This window comes from Erpetoichthys calabaricus, chromosome 13 (genome assembly GCF_900747795.2).
Source record: "Erpetoichthys calabaricus chromosome 13, fErpCal1.3, whole genome shotgun sequence".
Classification (NCBI taxonomy): Eukaryota; Metazoa; Chordata; class Cladistia; order Polypteriformes; family Polypteridae; genus Erpetoichthys; species Erpetoichthys calabaricus.
Window position 1 is genome coordinate 7,245,181 of NC_041406.2, and position 21,740 is coordinate 7,266,920.

General features: G+C 40.6%; 1 protein-coding gene across 1 annotated transcript in view; it reads right to left on the bottom strand.

Moving 5' to 3' along the window:
- ulk4 (unc-51 like kinase 4) overlaps positions 1-21,740 on the bottom strand; it is a 499,390-nt gene that overhangs the window by 400,435 nt on the left and 77,215 nt on the right. The window contains exons 12-15 of the mRNA XM_028817917.2: positions 20,883-20,949; positions 16,221-16,325; positions 10,888-10,948; positions 6,582-6,763 (exon numbers count right to left, since the gene is read on the bottom strand). Coding sequence (XP_028673750.1) covers positions 6,582-6,763; positions 10,888-10,948; positions 16,221-16,325; positions 20,883-20,949 — 415 coding nt within the window. The remainder of the gene's footprint in view (positions 1-6,581; positions 6,764-10,887; positions 10,949-16,220; positions 16,326-20,882; positions 20,950-21,740) is intronic.

The window sequence follows — 21,740 nt, forward strand, 5'->3', positions numbered from 1 at the left end:
TCCTACGTGTAATACTTTACATTTACTTACATTAAATTTCATCTGCCACAGATCTATCTGCCTGTATGCTGTCCAAGTCCCTCTGTAATGATTTAATGAATTGGAGATTGTCTGCCAATCAGTTTTAATATCACTTAATGCCTAAAAGGTTTTTGCACTATAAACCTCTGCTTCCAATGTTTACGCCAATTTTCACCCATCTATATACTGCCCTGAACCTTGAGTTTCCACTTGATTTTAGTTTGATGTCTCGTCTTTCATGTGGTACCTTATCAAAAGGATCCAGAGAATCAAGATAAATCGTATCATACACACCACTTATGCTTTTGCTGTCCCTTGAAGAATGACAACATATTAGTATAGTGAGAAGTCAAGCTAAATGACGCCTTTTATTGGCTAACTAAACAGATTACAATATGCAAGCTTTTAAGGCAACTCAGGCCCCTTCTTCAGGCGAGATGTAACACAGAAACTGGAGTTCTCTCCATTGGTAAATCTTTAAGTGAGACATCTTAAATGTAAAAAATTAATAGACCTCTTCAGGCTAAGATTCATTTAGCAAGAGAGAAGAGCAATGTATGGTCAAGATCTTTGGATAAGACGACAATCCAACAAAGTCTTTTGAAGTTTCTGATGAGTTTTCCATACAATGTGGGTCTGTAGTCAGGTTGTCTCTGTCAGTCCGTGAGATGCAAACAATCCTCATATCTGGCCATAAGACCCATGTCTCTATTCAAACTAGGGCTGCACGATAAGAGAAAAAATGATTATCACGATTATTTTGCTGAAAATTTTTATCACGATTATTCCTTTGGTAAATGAAGTCTCTGACCAAAGCAGTGTAGCCTCGGCCAGTTATTCATTCATAGCTAGATAGCTAGATAGCTAGATAGCTAGATAGCTAGATACTTTATTAATCGCATACAGCGAGGGCAGCGCAACATTGGAAAAATGGTTGCGTGAGGGAATGCTATATCTTTTATCAAGTGTTGCGATCATTTTGTTAAACCCCTCACTGCTCACGGTGGTTATTGGACACATATCCTTGGCTATATGGTACGCGATCGCCTCTGTTATTTCCCGGTGTCTTTGCGAGCTAGGCAGATATGGTATTGCGTTGAACAATGTCCCTGATATTGTTGTCTGTGTTGTGGATGGCTGGTAATTTTTTGTTGTTGCTGTTTGTGCCTTCAGTCGTTGAAATTCTTGATAGTGTACTTTGTGGTGGCTTTTAAGGTGGTTGATGAGGTTTGTTGTGTTACCTTGGGACGTTTGGACTTGGACAGGAGCAAAGTTTGCACAAGACTCGTACCTGATCAACATCACATTCCTCGAAATCGAAATTGTTCCAGACAACTGAGTATGACCCCTTTTTAGGAACTAACGATCGCACTTCTGCACCTTCCTCACGTTGCTCCGCCATCATATGTTTATTCTGACTGACTGTTATTGCTGCTATTGACTTCTACTGCTTCAGAAAGCGCTTGCAATCTAGACGCAGTAACGTCATAGTGACGCAGTCCAATCCGTAAACTCAGCCCATAAAAAACAGTTTGGTCTTTATACTGTAAAATCGCAACGATATTTATTAACTGATCGTGGGTCATAAATATCGTTATCATGAGAAAAAAAAGATTAATCGTGCAGCCCTAATTCAAACCATGTTTTAATGTATTAAATTTTAGCATGAGTTTGACTTCCAATTCTTTTCTCTCTTGCTGTGTTTTGAAGTTGCCCATAAGCACTGTGACTTTAAAGTCCCTCTCACAATGTCCATGGCTGTTGAAGTGGGCCGCTACAGGAACATCTGTGTTGCCACGTTTAATGTGGCACCTGTGTAAATTCATTCTCTGGCAGAGTGTTTGTCCAGTTTCTCCCACATAGCGTGCAGAGTCGGGACATTTCATGCAGAGAATTAGGTAGACTACATTAAATGATCTGCAGGAAAATGATCCCTTTATGCGATGTTGTAGTCGGCAATGTGGTATAACTACACGGTCTGTATTATAAATGTGAGCACATCTTGTTTTACATCTTTTCTGTAGGCAGGAAGATGTACCATTTTCTGTTGGTTCACTTAGGGAGCCTCGGACAATTAGGTTTTGGTGGTTGTCTGTATGCCAGGAGGGGAGGTGCAGGAAATACATTTTTCAGTGTTTGGTCATTGATTAGCACTGGCTGAAGTTCTTTTATAATTTTTCGAAGTACTTCAAGATGTGGGTTGTAGGTGCATCTCTCAGACTGACCCAGACAATCTTTCTACAGACCCACATTGTATGGAAAAACTCATCAGAAACTTCAAAAGACTTTGTTGGACAGTTATATTCAGTGATCTTGACCATACATTGTTCTCTCTTGTTAAAAGAATTGTAGCCTGAAGATGTCTATTAATTTTTTACATTTAAGATGTCTCACTTAAAGATTTACCAGTGTTATTTGTCCTAGTGTGTATATAAACACAGGGAACTCCAGTTTCTGTATTACATCTCACCTGAAGAAGGGGCCTGAGTCGAAAGCTTGTATATTATGATCTTTTTAGTTAGCCAATAAAAGGTGTCATTTTGCTTGACTTCTCACTGCATCCATAATAGCTAACACGGTACAACACCCTAGTACTACAAACATATTAGTAAAAACTCGATCTTCCCCATCTAAACCCACGTGGACTGCTTACAGATTGAGCATCACATGTCAACAGAAGGTGTATTAGTAGATAGATAGATAGATAGATAGATAGATAGATAGATAGATAGATAGATAGATAGATAGATAGATAGATAGATAGATAGATAGATAGATAGATAGATAGATAGATAGATAGATAGATAGATAGATAGATAGATAGATAGTATCTATCTATCTATCTATCTACTAATACACCTTCTGTTGACATGTGATGCTCAATCTTTTCTGTAATTATTTCTTCCATTAATTTACCAGTGATGCATGTTCAACTTACTGAAGCATCGTTGCCTGCATTTGCTTGATCATATTTTTATATAATGGAACAACATTTGCTAGCTTCCATCTGTATGCAGTGATTTCTGAAAAATACACATCAAGGCTCTATATGGCACTCACTAACCTCAAAAGATAATTACCTGGTTCCAGTGATTTGCTTGATTTCAGTCTTTTTAATCTAAGCAGCACTTCTCTCTCTACAATTTCCTAATCACTCGGTACTTCCTTGATAGTTCCTTTAACTGCTGAGAGATCATATTAATTGTAAAACGTTCAGACAAGTGCACGTCTGAAGCACTCTATATCACAGTCAGTATATTAAATTTGACCTTTTCTATTCCTAATACAGAACACTTCCTCCTCCATTCTTCTTTAACAACTAAAATACTGAAACAGTCTCTTTTGGTCATCTTTCACTTTTTCCCCAGAATACCTCTCTCTACTCTAAAGTGTACTATATATAAAAGACTGGAGATTAAGTTTATTTTAAATAAGAGAAGACCAGGAGATGAACATGAGACGAGATTTGTGCCAATTTTGCTAAAAGATGGTGTTACACATGTGCGCATGGGAGGCAGCAAAAGGGCCTGAATGAGAGTAATTCCATGCCAGACCAAGGGGTGGCGGAGTGCACTAACTCTCTGTTACTTCCCTGCAGACCAGTTACGGGAAAATCCACCTGGCCCTGATGACATCACTTCCAGACCCGCCCCATATGATGTCACTTCCGGTTCCATCCCTACGGATGATGTCACTTCCTCCGCTTCTCCCTTAAAGCTGCCATCTTTGTGCCAGCAAATCAGTTCTGTTTTGGACTTTAACCTGTACACATCAATTGTCTCCATTTTTCAGCCATGGTGGCTGCCTCCTTTCTTTCTTTCTTTCTCTTTGACAATGGTCAAAATAATCTTTCAACCAAAGCCAAACCAAAACACCAAGTCAGACAAGCCAAAGCACAAGTCAAAAACTGGGAATCAAACATCTTTTTGCTAGAACCAAAGTTAGATTAGAGTCAGAAATCAAAAGGAAAGATTTGCCAACAAAAAGAAAGTCTAGAATAACGATTCAAGGATTTATACATTGGACAAAACATGGCCACTCCAGAAGACCTTTAAAACACTTGACCTAACAATTCCAAGATCCACCACTAGAAACCAGAGGGCACACCATAGCAATAGGATCCACAAAATGGTGGCACCAGAGATTAAAAACAAAATGGTGTCATGGAAAATACAAAGCATTTTTGAACAAACCAAAAACAAACCTCACATTTGGAACCCGCATGTTAAATCTCTATAATCGATATACAATTGGCAAGAAACTCTGCCAGAATTTGCATAATACATTTTTAAAAAGTTCATAAAATAAGGAAGTATAGTATTCCTAATTACAAACTGCTAAAGATTACTTAGCAAGTTAAATACATTCATTGGCTAAAGATTTCAGCTATAATAATACTTCCAACTGCTACTAATACAATTAACTGATAAAATAGTGATGACTTGTGAAGAGCCCACTTGTCTTTCTTCACATTTTACTTTCAGTGGTTACTTAATTTCTTCCCTTCTGGGTTGTTAGTTGATAACAGCTACTAAAGGTTTAGTCTGGATAACCAAATGTGTGTTTCATTCACATCAACAGCCCATGGACATCTGAAAATTTGAACACAGCTGACTTGAATATTCTACAACAAAGTTTCTTAAACTATGGGTTGCCACTGTTGGGTCACAGGTTCACTGTTGGATTTAATAGTAACGGGTCAAGGACAGTTTGCAAAGTGGGTTGCCAAGGGTTAGTTAAGCAATCAACACTTCTCCGACAATCGTCCTCTATTATCCATCATCTTGGTGTTTCATTAAGGTGGGACGGATCTACGAGTTTTTTCGTAGACTGTGGTAATTCTAGTGTTAGCAACTCCAATCCCGATGATCGGCCTCAATTACCTCCCCACCCCTTGACTATCGTCCATGATCCTCCAAGGGGATTTTATCTGATGAGTGACCATGGTTCACCAATGGCCCCAACCTCCCTCCAGCTCAGACGATCATCCGGGCATACAACAAGTAATGGGTAAGACTGAGTTGTGACAAACACAAGTTTAACCCTTAAACCACCACATACTTGGGGGTTAATGCACCCCTGGGCGCCAAATACTTTTTTGTTGCACTTTTTAAGTAAACGACAAAATTCACAAAGAAAATGTGAAATTTTAATTGAACATATTTTTTTTCATGCAAAGAGCATCACAATTACTGCAACACTGATCATTTTACACACTAACAATGAACTGTAAAAACTACTAAAAAAAAAACTACTGCAACAATCTATTATTATATGTACAAGGTGCGACTGATGCCATTGATGAAATTCAGTAAATCACCGACTGTGCCAACTGCGCTTGAACTGACTGCACGTGAGCACACAGAGGTAAGTGCTGATGCTGGCAGGCTCGTCTAGTGCAGCGGCTCAATCCCAGGGACAGTGATGCTGCAGTTCTGCCGGGGCCAGCAGTGGTCATGAGCTGGCTGCACAATGAATGTACAGCACTGACTGATCAGCTCCGGCGTGCTGGCAAATTGCGCTGGGAAGCTACTATAGCCAGCTGAGGCGTTCAATGAATGTACATCACCGAATATACTCGGCTCCGGAGTGCTGGCAAATTGCACTGAGACATGACTATAGCCGGTTGCGGAGTTCAATGAATGTACGTCGCCGAATATACTCGGCTCCAGCGTCCTGCCAAATTGTACCGAGACACGACTATATATTCAAATAATTATCATTATTATTCAGGGTGGCTCCAAAAGCCGTACTAACCCCTACTCTCTCTTCTGTTCTTTTTCCGGTTTTCTGTGGTGGCGATCTGCGCCATCACCACCTAATCAAAGCTCCATGATGTCCCTACATTGATGGATTAAAGGCCAGAAGTCCACATGACCGTCATCATCAAGTCCTTCCATGAGAGCCCTGAATACAGTGAGGACTGCTTGAGGTCATTTATGTTAGGTAGAATGCCTAGAGGGGGCTGGTCAGGTGGTCTCATGGCCTCGGACCCCCTGCAGATTTTATTTTTTCTTCAGCCGTCTGGAGTTTTTTTTTTTTTGTTTTTTCTGCTCTTCCTGGTCATCGGACCTTACTTTTATTCTATGTTAGTGTTCTCTTATTTTAATTCTTACTTTGTCTTTTTTTTCCTCTTTCTTCATTATGTAAAGCACTTTGAGCTACATTATTTGTATGAAAATGTGCTATATAAATAAAAGTTGTTGTTGTTGACTATAGCCGGTTATAGCATTCAATGAATGTACGTCGCCGAATATACTTGGCTCTGGCGTGCTGGCAAATTGCACTGAGACACGACTATAGCCGGTTATAGCATTCAATGAATTCATGTCGCCGAATATACTCGGCTCCAGCGTGCTGCCAAATTGCACTGGAAACCGACTTTAGTCGGTTGCGGCATTCAACGAATGTACTTTGCTGAATATACTTAGCTCCAGAGTGCTGGCAAATTGCATTGGGAACCAACTATAGCTGGTTCTGGCGGTTTAAGGGTTAAGAAATCCTGTTATGCATTGTCTGAATTGCAGTGAAAGTCAAAAGTAGTAGGAGTGACAACTCACCAGATGGGAGTTTATTAATTTTGATGCTACTTCCTTGTGAGAAGCCACTGAGCAAAGATAGCAAAGCAGGTTCAGCTTGGTCCTCGGAGCCCCAGTAACCTTATCTTCGGACTCCAGTGTTGAGCAAACCTGCTGCACAAAGTGAATCCACTCGTGATCCTTAAGGGATGCTAACTTTTCAGCTGTAAGAAATAAGAAAAAAAAAGTTGTTGCAAACATTCTTAACACAGAAGCTACAGTGCATACGCAAAATTTATATACTCATGTATTCTCTTGGTCGATATCATCAGTGTTGTGGAAGTTCACACCTCAAGAACTCGCTCAAAGTTCAGTTCACACAGATTAAAATGAATATATTCACGTTCAGAGCTCACCATTTCAATTTTGAACTATAGTTCATGTTCAGTTCATTTTGTATTTTTTAAGGAGTGAGAATAAATGACCCATGAGTTTACTTTTTTCAATTTTGCATGCCTTATATTAGGCTATTACAGTGTTCTTGAATAAAATACAATAATAATGAAGATTTTTTTTATTTAAATACACTTTATTGAGTTATACCCTGCAACAAACACGTATAACCATATATGCTAATATACTCCCGGTCAAAAAAGAAATTAAATCAATGCAAGTCTACATATAAATGACCGCTCTATTTCCAACCGTGTGACATAAATGGTGACAGTGGAGCCAGCGTGTAGGTGAACTAACTTATTACGCTTCTTGTCAAAATTCACGTCACATATTGCATGCCCAACGGGGAAAAATATAAAGTGGCCTCGCGAAGTCCAACGTTTTCCTAAAAGTGAAAGCGATTCTTCCCCGCGTGTTCGTGTCAGCAGGGTTGCAGCTTAAGCACAAGCAGGCAGACACAGACGGCGCCGATTTGATTTGACGTTATTTTTTTCCTAAATACAAATAAATGGCAAAAAAATAATATTCATAGAAATCCACTATTTGTGCTTATCCGAAAACCATATTCGGATTCAGCTCCACACCTGCATTATAGAGTAAGGCAAAACGTTTAATCTGTACCTAAACCATATCCAGAATGTCACATAAAACTGAACTTGCTCACGTTCCAAGTTCTTCACTTGCAAACACGTTACATTAAGTTCACCGTTCTTACAAAAATGAACTCGTTCATGTGCAACACTGGACACCAAAATGGATGGCAAGCATGGGCTGGCATGCCTCCCAGGATGGTTCAAAGTTACCTAGCCCGTAGGCTAAGCTAGTGAACAGGCAAGAGAAAAGGCAGGGCATTCCTTGCCTCAGCCAGGAAGTTGGCAGAAGATGCCAACACAGAAGTGGATATGCTGGTGTACTGACAAGGCTTGACCAAAGATCCTTGCCTGACCAGTAAGCCAATATAATGGAGGGACAGGAGGAGACAAGCTGCCTGGAGTATTTGCTCCCCCAACACGCTAGATGGCAGCATTACTGGGCTATGGTACCTGTACAGACACCCATAGTGCATGCTGGGAACTAACGTTCCATGGGGCAGCCCTGTTGGGTTCCATGGGTGCTGCAGGGATTAGTGATCCCAGCTTTGTGGGGCTTCTGTGTAACCCGTAAGTCCTTCCTATGGCCAATGTCCTTTTACAAGAAGTACTCCAGGGTCTTGCATAAAAGAATTCGCTCTTCCTCACCCAGACGAGCTGGAGTTGGGCAGAAGAGGAACAAAGTTGGTCTGGAAGGAGTGGAGGAAGAGAAAGAGAAGAAAAGAGAATTTGTAAATGTACATGAAAATCTGTTTAACAGTATTTTTCTGTAATAAATCATTCATTTAAACCTGGGATTTGTATCTATGAGGTTGCATCAGGTGCTGTTACGCCCTCTACAAGTAACAACACATAAAGCTAGCCTGTCATATTAAGACAGTATGGGATGACTGGCCTCTCCCTCTGTATTTAGTAAGCTCTTGTCTGCAGGTCTCTGGAGTTACTGGAAACCTTGAATGTTTAAGATTATAATAGACTAGGGGGCTCCGCCCACCCCTGGGTTTGGTTCATCGGATATACAATTTAAAGAGATTGTTATTTTCATTGGAATTGTTACATATGTATTATTTTCACTTTTACTTTAAAACTTTTGTAAAAACAATACTTGTCCTTTATTTCCGGCCCCGGGCGTGGTTACATCTCTTTCTCACAGGACGTATAGCACTGCTGACGTTGTGAAGGGGGTGCAGCTAAACGCATGCTAAGGAGAAGCAGTCGGATCATCTGCTGGCTTTCTGCGTCTTCTGCTTGTTGTTGCTTTAAGAGCTGGGAGCACATGAAGCGTGTCTGCCAACAACAATCCAGCAACTGCTAGGTTAGATGTCGATGGATGGATGGATGGATAGATAGATATAGATGTGAAAGGCACTATATAATAGACAGACAGAGACAGACAGACAGGAAGGATAGGATATAGATAGTCTTGGATGAATAAAAGTACCAGCAAGCCATACAGATAAATATCAGCAAGGACGGTCTTATAATTAGGAAACTGGCCGGAACAAAAACCTGCAGGACTGTGAGTGAAGATCCCCTGCCTTAGATACACAGAGATGCAGCTTTTCAATGTTTAAACACACTGGCCTTCAATATTTTACTGCTAAATCACAGATATATGTAACGCTCAACTCAGACTCTTTTAAAGATAAGTGAGCTAATGGATCATTATGTGCAAAATGAGATTTCCAGCACACATTATTAATCTGACTACCAAACTGTACAAGAAACAGCAGTCTTGCATCCAAATTGGAACGGAAGTCAGTGACTGGTTCAGAATAAGCAGCAGGGTAAGGTAAGGTTACACAAGACTGCACAATCTTGTCATATCTGTTTAACAGATACGCTAAGCACATCATGTGGCAAGCACTGGACGGTTATGTAAAGGGGTTCCTAATTTTACGAAGAATAATGAATAATTTACAATACGCAGATGATGTAATTTTAATTGCAATGACAAAAGAAGATCAAGACTTGGTCAATAGAGCCAATGGAGGCCAGCAGAAGTGTGGGTCTACAAACCAATGTCAAAATAGAATGTTGTGTGCATTCAAGATTGATGAGCAGATAGTGGCACAGGTTGCAAACTTCATTTATCTGGGATCCATCTTTTGTGAGGGTGGAGTATGTAGTCAGGATATAAAAGAGGCGCCTAGCAATGGGTCGGTCAATGACGGCAGTACTGAATGCAATTTAGAGAAGTAGACATATCTAACAGTTCAAAAGTCAGGCCGGTTAAAGCCCTCATCAGGGTAATTTCAATATATGGATGCAAAAGATGGACCCTCAAGCGGGCAGAACATAGAAAGCTTTTAAAATGTGGTGCCACAGACGGATTCTCTGAGTGAAATGGAAAGAACAGCCTACTAACAGATGGGTTCTCAAGAAGCTAAAAGAAACCAATGAACTACTGCATAAAGTAGGAAAGTTAAAACGTTGCTACTTTGGGCACATTACGGGAAAGACATCATTCGGGGATGCACAGGAGGCAAGTGCAGCAGAGAGTGACAGAGGAGAAGATGGACCGAGGATATTTCTGAGAGGACCAGGATGGAAATAAACAAAGCAGATTGGGTGAAAGGAGACTGTAAGTCATGGAGAGAAGCCCCACTCGCCTCCAAACCTTCCAAAGAAGGAGGGCATCAAACACAAAAACTTAGCCCATTCATCCATTTTAGTTACCATTTATCCACTGGAGCCAGGCCTTACCTCCATTTAATGCGAAACACAGGATCTTAAATATGAAAAGATTTATCATATGGTGTCCCAAACACAGACACACAAAAAATACGCACAGGTCATTTAAAAATTGCCCATCAGACATCTTTTCTTTGGCACTGCAGTTATTGGAGAAAACCAACATAATCACAAAAAGATAATATTTTCTTTTTGAAGTGGAGTCAAGAGGTAAGTTTACCTTTGTCTTCACAATACAAACTAGGTTTATATGTTTGTTTACCTCCAAAGAATAAATTCTTATTAATTAGATAAGATGAACTTTTTTAATCCTATGGGGAAATTCATATGTATATAGCAGCTGAAACATAAAAACATGGATGAAGACTCACAAGACAGATAATACAGTCGATCAATCAATCAACCAATCACAACAACAATCAATCGATCGATAAATAAATTAATAACTCTTACTGTTAGAGAAATACAGCAGGCAGTCAGTCATACCATCAACCTTACTAACAATATTCACACTGACTCTTACTCCTATACTATAAATATAAATAGTGACAGGCTGCCTTTTCTCAATATAAACACCTCAGTGTTGTCCTTGGATTCATTATACTTACACGAATGACAGGGAACACTCAACATTTTGGAATCAAATTTCACAGGAACTATCTTCATGATCTAGTGCAAAGAAAATGCAAGTCTTGTAAAGATTACAGCTTCCCATTGTAAATCAAATGACCAATAATGAAATATACCACAGATTGTTATATTAGGGCTTATTGCTGGGACGACATTTGAAATATGAAAAATTATGGAAATAAATTTACTAAACAAAATGCATTTTTAGTTTCTAGTACAAACTCCTAGAAGCCAGGGCCCATATTTATCATGTGTCACAGAATTACTAGAAGGAACTGTTCAAACTCGGAGCAGAACGTAAGAAGTATTTACAAAGTGTCCTAGTCGCAGTCCCAGTGAGGAGTAGGAACTGAACTAACACCCGAGAATAAATGAAGTGCCGATTTTCAGCATCCCTTCCTGTAAATTGACACTTATGATGAAATGTGTAGTTTTCCGATTCTAAAGCTGAGGCTTCACCACAAAGATAATAATAACCATCAAAGTAAAAGGAAAACATAATAAGGTAGGACATTCTGCTAAGCTGCATGTAATTGTTACCACTTTGCAACATTAGGATGTCACATATGCATGTCAGAGAGTCACCTTCCAGGCTCATTAGAGGTAAGCACTACCACTCCAGGACACAAGCGGGCACTGTCCTTGATAGTTTTGTCTCTTTTTCCACCCAGAGCTCAAAAACACACCCAATCAGGGCAACCGAGTCCACCCCTTACGGCTCAGAGACTAAAAGGAGAAGACGACTCTGGCAGCGGTCATCACATTTCGTCAAAGGTCGACCGGCGGATGAAGCTCCAACCTGACCTTGTGATCGCCCCAAATGCGCCTTGAATTTTGATAGCCGCACCAGGCAATGTTGCCTTCTTTTGTTTTGTGTTATTTGCATTGCCATCCGCCCGTTTATTTTGTTGAACTGCTTAGTTAATAAAGGGGATGGCACAGTTGTTGCCCCAAAATTGTGTATGCCTAACTGGTCAAGAACAATGAATAATATTATAACATTTTATCAAATAAGATGGAAAGACAGAGACACACACACACCAAATTAGAGTAAAGCCTGGTAATGGGCACATTTTATTTAACAATGAATGCTCCATTGAGGGTGGCATGGTGTTGCAGTGGGTAAGCGCTGCTGCCTCACAGTTAGGAGACCCGGGTTCGCTTCCCAGGTCCTCCCTGCATGGAGTCTGCATGTTCTCCCCGTGTCTGCGTGGGTTTCCTCCAGGTACTCCTGTTTCCTCCCACAGACAAAGACATGCAGGTTAGGTGCATTGGTGATTCTAAATTGTCCCTAGTGTGTGTGTGTGTGTGTGTGTGTGTGTGCGCCCTGCGGTAGGCTGGCGCCCTGCCCGAGGTTTGTTTCCTGCCTTGCGCCCTGTGTTGGCTGGGATTGGCTCCAGCAGACCCCCCGTGTATTAGGATATAGCGGGTTGGATAATGGATGGATGCTCCATTGATTCTTTCTGCATGGTGCACTATGCCTACGGGGATAGGCTCCAGCATCCTCATGACCCTGTTCAGGATAAAGCGGGTTTAGAAGATGGATGGATGATCCACAACCATACTATCAGATGAATCACCTTTCCATGGTTTTCTCAACTGAAAACTCCTCATATAGTGAAAGTTTCACTAAAACTTGACTTTGCTATTCTACAGTCACATTTACTCTTCCAGTGTCATCTTCCACGTTGCCATGACGTGCTTCTCTCCATGATCCCCCCTTATTCTCTGCGAGGCTGTATTTATCCAGTGTCCAGGAGTCTTAGCCTGCCATCTTGAACCTTCCCGATCTTGTAAAATGTAACGGTAATGTTCCAGGAGTTCACGGAAAGCAAAGTTCAGTGTACCTGTATAACACTGTCACTTAATAATAATTCTTTACATTTATATAGCACTTTTTCACTACTCAAAGCGTTCTCCACACAGGGAGGACCAGGGAAGTGAAAATCTCCTTACTGCAAAGCAGCAGCACTACCACTGCGCCAACTGTGAGTATACCCATCCAGCACCATCTGTCTTTGTCAGTGTTTCCCAACCTCGGTCCTGGGGGCCCACTGTGGCTGCAGGTTTTTGTTCCTACCAGCTTCTGTTTTTAATTGGACTCCTGGGCTAATTAAGTGATGTGTTATTTCCCAGGTTCTGTGCTTTGGGAACAATATAGAAATTCGAAAACTAAGTTTGGTTAAAAAAAAAAATAAAAAAAATACGTATGTATTAAAATGTACCAAGCAGTTATATGGGAATAATGTTTTTTTTTTTCTTTTTAACTATATTTTCATCTTGATTTTCATTCTACTTTTCTAGGTGTTCCAATTGTTTAATTAATCCATTATTTACTAATTAGTGGGTCTGATGCTAAAGTAGTTGCAGCCTTTGATTATTCCGTGTTGTTTGCCAGCGTGTCTGCTCTGCTCATTTTTAATTGTCATTAATAAGATACAACGAAGGGGTAAAACTGCACAGTGAAAGGGCAAAATATAATGAAATCAACAAAAGAGAGTTAAGCATTTAAATCTATAGCAAAAGCAGAAATATTTCTAAATGTCTTATAAATGTAAAAATCATGCTGCAGTGCTTTTCTGAATGTAGAATAAAAGAAAAATAATACCAGCTAATTAAATGAGATGAGTGCGATCAGGTGTTGTCACTGATTAGGAATCTGGTTGGAACAAAAACCTGCAGCCACAACAGGGGGTCCACAGGACCGAGGTTGGGAAACACTGATCTAAACAGTAATATGCTTGCTACTACAGTACAATTTGCACCCATGACCACCTGAGTGTTGATAATGTGATAGTCATATGAAAAAGTTTGGGAACCCCTCTTAATTCTTTGGATTTTTGTTTCTCATTGGCTGAGCTTTCAAAGTAGCAACTTTCTTTTAATATATGACATGCCTTATGGAAACAGTAGGATTTCAGCAGTGACATTAAATTTATTGGATTAACAGAAAATATGCAATATGCATCATAACAAAATTAGACAGGTGCACCCCAACAGAGATATAACATTAATACTTAGCTGAGCAAATCTAACAGCCTCTAGACGCTGTCCTCCTATAGCCTTTGATGAGTGTATGGATTCTGGATGAAGGTATTTCTGACCATTCTTCATACAAAATCTCTCCAGTTCAGTTCAATTTGATGGACAGCCTGCTTCAAATCATCCCATAGATTTTCGATGATATTCAAGTCAGGGGACTGTGACAGCCATTCCAGAACATTGTACTTCTCCCTCTGCATGAATGCCTTTGTAGATTTCGTGTTTTGGCTCATTGTCTTGTTGGAATATCCAACCCCTGCATAACTTCAACTCTATGACTGACGCTTGAACATTATCCTGAAGAATTTGTTGATATTGGGTTGAATTCATCTGACCCTCGACTTTAACAAGGGCCCCAGTCCCTGAACTAGCCACATAGCCCCAGAGCATGATGGAACCTCCACCAAATTTGACAGTAGGTAGCAGGTGTTTTTCTTGGAATGCGGTGTTCTTCTTCCGCCATGTAAAGTGCTTTTTGTTATGACAAGATAGATAGATAGGATAGATAGGATAGATACTTTATTAATCCCAATGGGAAATTCACAATATTCAAAATACAAATTGAGATAACTCAATTTGTGTCTCATCAGTCCAAAGCACTTTGTTCCAAAATGAATCTGGCTTGTCAAAATGAGCATTGGCATACAATAAGAGACTCGGTTTGTGGTGTGAGTGCAGAAACGGCTTCTTTCTCATCACCCTGCCATACAGATGTTCTTTGTGCAAATTGGGTTGAATTGTAGAACGATGTACAGATACACCATCTGCAGCAAGATGTTCTTGCAGGTCTTTGGAGGTGATCTGTGGGTTGTCTGTAACCATTCTCACAATCCTGCGCATATGCCACTCCTGTATTTTTCTTGGCCTGCCAGACCTGCTGGGTTTAACAGCAACTGTGCCTGTGGCCTTCCATTTCCTGATTCCATTCCTTACAGTTACAGAACCTGACAGTTTAAACCTCTGAGATGGCTTTTTATAGCCTTCTCCTAAACCAGGAGACTCAACAATCTTTGTTATCAGATCTTTGGAGAGTTGCTTTGAGGATCCCATGCTGTCACTCATCAGAGGAGAGTCAAAGGGAAGGAAGCACAACTTGCGATTGACCACCTGAAATACCTTTATATCTCATGATGGACACACCTGTCTATGAAGTTCAAGGCTTAACGAGCTCATCCAACCAAGTAATCAGCATTGAGCAGTGACAGGCATTCAAATCAGCAAAATGACAAGGGGACCCACATTTGTGCACAGCCAGTTTTTCACATTTGATTTAATTTCATACAACTAAATACTGCGTCACTAAAAATCACACCGCAGTACTCAGATGTTCCTAGGAAATGAAAGACAGACCACTGTTATCTTTATTGTTGAAAGGACAGTCAATTATTATACAGGCTGTGAGGAGTTCCCAAACTTTTTCATATGACTGTATCTCTTGTGATTTGCACATGCATGGTCATCCACATTTGGTACAATGATCTTTATGTGTGTTTGCTAATTTGCAGGACTGCATCTTGCTTTAACATTATCTTATGTGGATTCTTGGGGAAATGTATAAATATCACCCAATACATTGTAAGGGCGTTTAACATCTGGTGCAAAATTCGAGACATGCTTGGTTTTGACATACACAAATGAAAATCTGCATTTTACACACAACGTTACCCTTTCATTTCAGCTGACAGCGGATGGATTCTCCGCATAGATGGAGCAATCAAGTAGCTTGCAAAATTTGAGTTAAGTTGAGTGCATTGTGGTCCAGCATTTCCAAAACAGTTGGCCCTTCCCAGAATGTGTGCGCCAACCTCTGCCTGAATGCCATCTGCTGGAAACTCTTAGAAAGTTAGGTTTCACTCACCAGCTCTCCTAAATCCTGGTGAAATTAGGAGTAGTTACTTAACTTAAAACTGGCGAAATGCTTTTACTCCCCTTGTAAGAGTAGGACCGAAATTCACTCAGATTTTTGAGCCAGTTAGGACATTTTTCCTACTTTGAGAAGCTTGATAAATACGGGCACAGATCTAAGTTTTACTCAAACATTTATAATTATTATAATAATAATAATAAATTTTATTTATATAGCACCTTTCAGACAAGGGTATTTGCAAAAAGCCGATTTAAAGATAAAATTAACAACCAAGAGAAATGGGAGATCCTTGCATTGTCCAACAGAATGAACCCATAAAGTCTATTAATGTATCTAATACAATCAGACTAGCACTCTGTATCTACAAGCAGCAGGATTATGAAGGAGAAATAGCTGTAATACCTTCGGGTTATCAATGATGGGTGTGATGGTGAGATCAGTATCAATGTAGATCAGCTCTTTGATTTTTGAATGCACGTCACCTGCATGCATATCAGGAACTTCACTCTGTCAAGAAGAAATAAACACTGTAACTGATGGTACATAGACACCAAGACTGGTAACAGAGAACAGATAGCAGGTATGTGTCCAATGATGTCTCGGACAAAGACACGGTTTTCCTTGATTTCCCCCTCTGCTCCTTTTGTTTAAAATTACAAATCAAAAAATTCATACATTGTGATTAAAGTGCACACAGCAGACTTTAAATTTAGTGGGATTTGCATACATTTTGGACACACAACACTTTTTCCTCATGGACCCCCCCCCCCATTTCAGGGCACCATTATAATATCTGGCATCACATGTGTTTGTGAATCCTCAGGCGGGTTTCATGGCTTCATAAGATAGCCCATCTTGCTTCTGCCTTTTGGAGTCTGCAGCTACCATTGTTCAACATGAGGACAAAAGCTGTGCCAACGAAAGTCAAAGAAGCCCATTATGAGGCTGAAAAATAAGAATAAAACCTTCGGTAAGACCATAGGATGACCTAAATCACCTGTCTGGAATATACAGTGCATCCAGAAAGTATTCCCAGCGCATCACTTTTTCCACCTTTTGTTATGTTACAGCCTTATTCCAAAATGGATTAAATTCATTTTTTTCCTCATAATTCTACACACAACACCCCATAATGACAACGTGAAAAAAGTTTACTTGAGGTTTTTGCAAATTTATTAAAAATAAAAAAACTGAGAAATCCCATGTCCATAAGTATTCACAGTCTTTGCTCAATACTTTGTCGATGCCCCTTTGGCAGCAATTCCAGCCTCAAGTCTTGTTGAATATGATGCCACAAGCTTGGCACACCTATCCTTGGCCAGTTTCGCCCATTCCTCTTTGCAGCACCTCTCAAGCTCCATCAGGTTGGATGGGAAGCGTCGGTGCACAGCCATTTTAAGATCTCTCCAGAGATGTTCAATCAGATTCAAGTCTGGTCTCTGGCTGGGCCACTCAAGGACATTCACAGAGTTGTCCTGAAGCCACTCCTTTGACTTCATGCTTGGTTTGTGCTCTGACATGAACTGTTAACTGTGGGACCTTCTATAGACAGGTGTGTGCCTTTCCAAATCATGTCCAGTCAACTGAATTTACCACAGGTGGACTCCAATGAAGCTGCAGAAACATCTCAAGGATGATCAGGGGAAACAGGAGGCACCCGAGCTCAATTCTGAGGTTCATGGCAAAGGCTGTGAATACTTATGTACATGTGCTTTCTCAGTTTTTTTATTTTTAATAAATTTGCAAAAACCTCAAGTAAACTTTTTTCACGTTGTCATTATGGGGTGTTGTGTGTAGAATTCTGAGGGAAAAAATTAATTTAATCCATTTTGGAATAAGGCTGTAACATAACAAAATGTGGAAAAAGTGATGCGCTGTGAATGCTTTCTGGATGCACTGTAATAAAGATGAAAGAACACACTGGTGAAGCTCAGTAATCACAAAGGGACTGGTAGGCCAAGGAAGACCTCCACTGCTGATGACAAAAGAATACTCACAATGGTCAAGAAAAAGCCCCAAATGCCTGTCTGACTGATCAGAAACAGTCTTCAGCAGGCTGAAGTGGACATGTTGGAGACAAACATCAGTAGAAGACTTAATGAACTGAAATACAGAGGCCACACTGCAAGATACAAACCACAAAAACAGGGTGGCCAGATGACAGTTGGCAACACAGAAGTTTGTCAAAGCTAAAAAAAAAAATTTAAAAAAAATGGAAAATTTTTGAATGGCCAAGCCAGTCACCCCATTTAAATCCAACTGAGCAGACCTTCCATATGCTGAAGAGAAAACTTAAGAGTACAAGCCCCCCAAACAAGCAGGAGCCGAAGATGGCTGCATGAGAGTCTTGACAAAAGATCACCAGAGAAGATCCTCAGCACTTTGTGATGTCTATGAATCGCAGACTTCAAGCAGTCAGTGCATGCAAGGGATATGTGACAACGTCCTAAAGATGACAGCTTTGATAGTCCTACCATTGTTATGTCCCAGATTTTATGGTGCCTTGAAATGTGGGGACCATTCAGAAAAATCGTTGTGACCAAAATGACTGCAAATCACCTTAAATGAATGTCTGCAATGTGCATTTTAGTCACAACTGAATTGGTTGATTTGTAATTTAAACTGTGCAGCAGAGGGAGTAATCAAGGAAAAAAATGTGTCTTTGTCCCAAATATTATGGAGGGCACCGATGCAATAGCTGGTTTTGACATTTTTTTCTAATCCTCCATTAAGAATGGAACTTAAGAGGTTAGCTGCTACCGTTCTATGTTAGGTGATCTGATAACACGTTAAAACAGGGTGTTAGAGTAGGATGTAAAATTAGGAAAGACGTGGCTGTAATTTAAAAAACAAATATGTTGATTAACTATGACTGTGTTTACTTCAGAAATAAAGCGAAAACAATAATCAAAAGGGCAAAAGGAAAACTCCAAAAAAGTAGAAAAAAAAAATAGAAGTGCAGAGCACAAAGAGAAAAGACCATATAAACAAGTGACAGCCAAGAATACAAACGATTATCGCAAATTATTCACAGTGAGCTAGTGTGATGTGCAAATACACAGCTTAGCAATAAGTGATGCCAGGGCAGCAACACATGCTAAACAGGCTGGACAGGTGTAGACACCAGGGGGTACTCCAGCACCCCAAACACCCAACACAAACAGGCATGGGCACCAGGTAAAAATCACAAAGAACCCTTTATTCTGGGTAAACTCTTTAAAGCAAGTGTTTCCCACCAGAACCACCACAAGTACAATAAAGCACTGTTACAATATACTTTTTGTCTTCTTTCTCTCAGTCATTCTTCCACTGCCTCTTCCACTCCTTCTCGCAAGCTTCCACCCATCTCTGACTCATGCTAGTGAGGCAGGCAGCTCCTTTTAACTTCCATCCGCGGCGGTACTTCCAGTCTTCCTTACACGTGGTCCAAAAGCACTTCCAGGTAAGGCTAGAGCCCCAGTCCCTGCAGCCCCCCCCCCCGGCGGCACCCACGGTACAAGTCCCATGATGCCCTGTGGGAATGCAGAGCGTTACATTACATCTGCAATAAGATGCTGCAGATGTTCTATCAGATGGTTGTGGCAAGCGCCCTCTTCTATGCAGTGGTGTGCTGGGGAGACAGCATAAAGAAGGACGCCTCACGCTTGGACAAACTGGTGAGGAAGGCAGGCTCTATTGTAGGTACGGAGCTGGACAGTTTGACATCCGTGGCAGAGCGACGGGCGCTGAGCAGGCTCCTGTCAATCATGGAGAATCCACTGCATCCACTGAACAGGATCATCTCCACACAGAGGAGCAGCTTCAGCGACAGACTGCTGTCACCGTCCTGCTCCACTGACAGACTAAGGAGATCGTTCCTCCACCACACTATGTGACTCTTCAATTCTACCCGGGGGGTAAACTTTAACATTATACAAAGTTATTGTCCGTCTGTATACCTGCATTGTTATCACTTTAATTTAATATTGTTCTTTATCAGTATGCTGCTGCTGAAGTATGTGAATTTCCCCTTGGGATTAATAAAGTATCTATCTATCTACCTACCCACCTACTACAATCCAGGAGGGCTGCCATCTAGCATTCTGAGAGATAATGTCCTGTGCACACTCTCTCCCCCGGTCCTTCCAGTACAGGGGTGTCCTAGCTATCCCTCACACAGGTGTAATTCACCAAAGCGTTGATCACATTAAATTTGATGGATTCTTCCTTGAAAATTTGCTGTACAGTCATCTTAGACTAACTATATTTTTTCTAGCACACCATGATGATTTTCAACAGCTCTCTGATGTCACACTGGCCTCGCAGACTGTTGAATGGGGATGTCACTCCCTGCTCTGTGCTATTTACTAGATTTACGTTACGCATGTGAACTAAAGGCACACTCCACCTCGCTACCCGGTCTTCTTTACGGATGCATGAATAATTTATGCTGTATGCACGCATGCATAGTGCCACTACCCCATTCACTTCAGCCAGATTGGCACCCCGCTTGCAATTAAAAACTTACAGTACTTTACTTTGGAGGGGTACATTAACTGACCATAATGAAAATATTATGAAAATAATTAGTTTCGACTGCACTGATTCATTGTATGTTGTGCCTACCCTCATCGATTAAGCATGGAGTGCGAATCATATAGAGACAGGGACAAACAACACCCCAACTATTTAACACTGATCGTTTCCATCACAGGCTATCTGGTGCTAGGCATAATGACAGGGGACCAGGAGACGAAGAGAGAGACATAAAGGACTCAGAGTAAAACTTTACCTCAGGAAGGCATGGTGGTGCAGCAATTAGCACTGCTGCCTCAAAGTTCCGGCAGCTATCTTATGCTCCTCAAAAATGGTCGGGCATAATTGGCAGACAAGTCCCAAGCTCTCAGGGACACATAAAAGACCACTGCACCGTTACAATCCGCTCAAAATCAATTCAGTTTCTCTTTCCCCATTTATTTAAATGCATTTTGCAGTGTTTGCCAAAATTCTTGAACTGTTCTGTGTTTCCACCAAACTCGAGGCAAAGCTATTTCAGCTCATCACGAATCAAAGGTTTAAAATTACCTGCAATTTAGAAATCTTCAGTGGTGCACTCTGGGCCGCACTACTAGTCCTTGGGGTGGGACGAGAGCTGTTGATGCAAAAATGATTTGACATTAGTGATAACTTCCTTCCATTTTTTTTAACATACAAAAACCAACCTACTGCCACATTCATTCATTTATAATCTTCAATTGAAATCACCCGGAACCCTACTGCTTGGTGCTAATATGCTAATACAGTATAAGGGTTCTTTTTTCAATAAAACAGGAGAATAAACGAGATGGAGCATCTATCAGTAAAGCACAGCTCAAAACAAGCAAAAGCCGTTTTACATTAGCAATAGCCAAACCTTTGAATAAAATTCACATCAGCTGTTTCTTATCATAAACACAAAAGAAGGTTCTAACATTCTTTACGAACACATCTTAATTCAGGCAATGTGTAGTTTACATAAATGCTGCTGTAAGCAAGTTATGCAATAATCTATGAGAGGCATGGTGTGCAAGGAATTAATTTCCTTTCTCAGGCCTGGGGGCCAATATTTGTGACTATACACTTGAAGGATAAGCTTGGTATTTTTCAAATTATTGCTTCACAAACATGGCAGAGATGTCACACCAAATTGTTTTCTAAAGTTAAGTGCTTTCCTTACATATAAAACAAAAATCTCACCCGCACTGGTGCTTTAACAATGAAGGCTACGGGGCACGCAAGTATACTGCAATCATGCCCAATAATGGCCTAGGACAATTTATTTGTAGTCTGAGGCCTCACTTGACTTGCAAGGCCGAAAAAGACACATACAGTATTCGCTATTGTCATGTGTGTTCTTTTTGGGCCTTGGAAGTAAATTGTCATATAACATCGCATGGACATCAG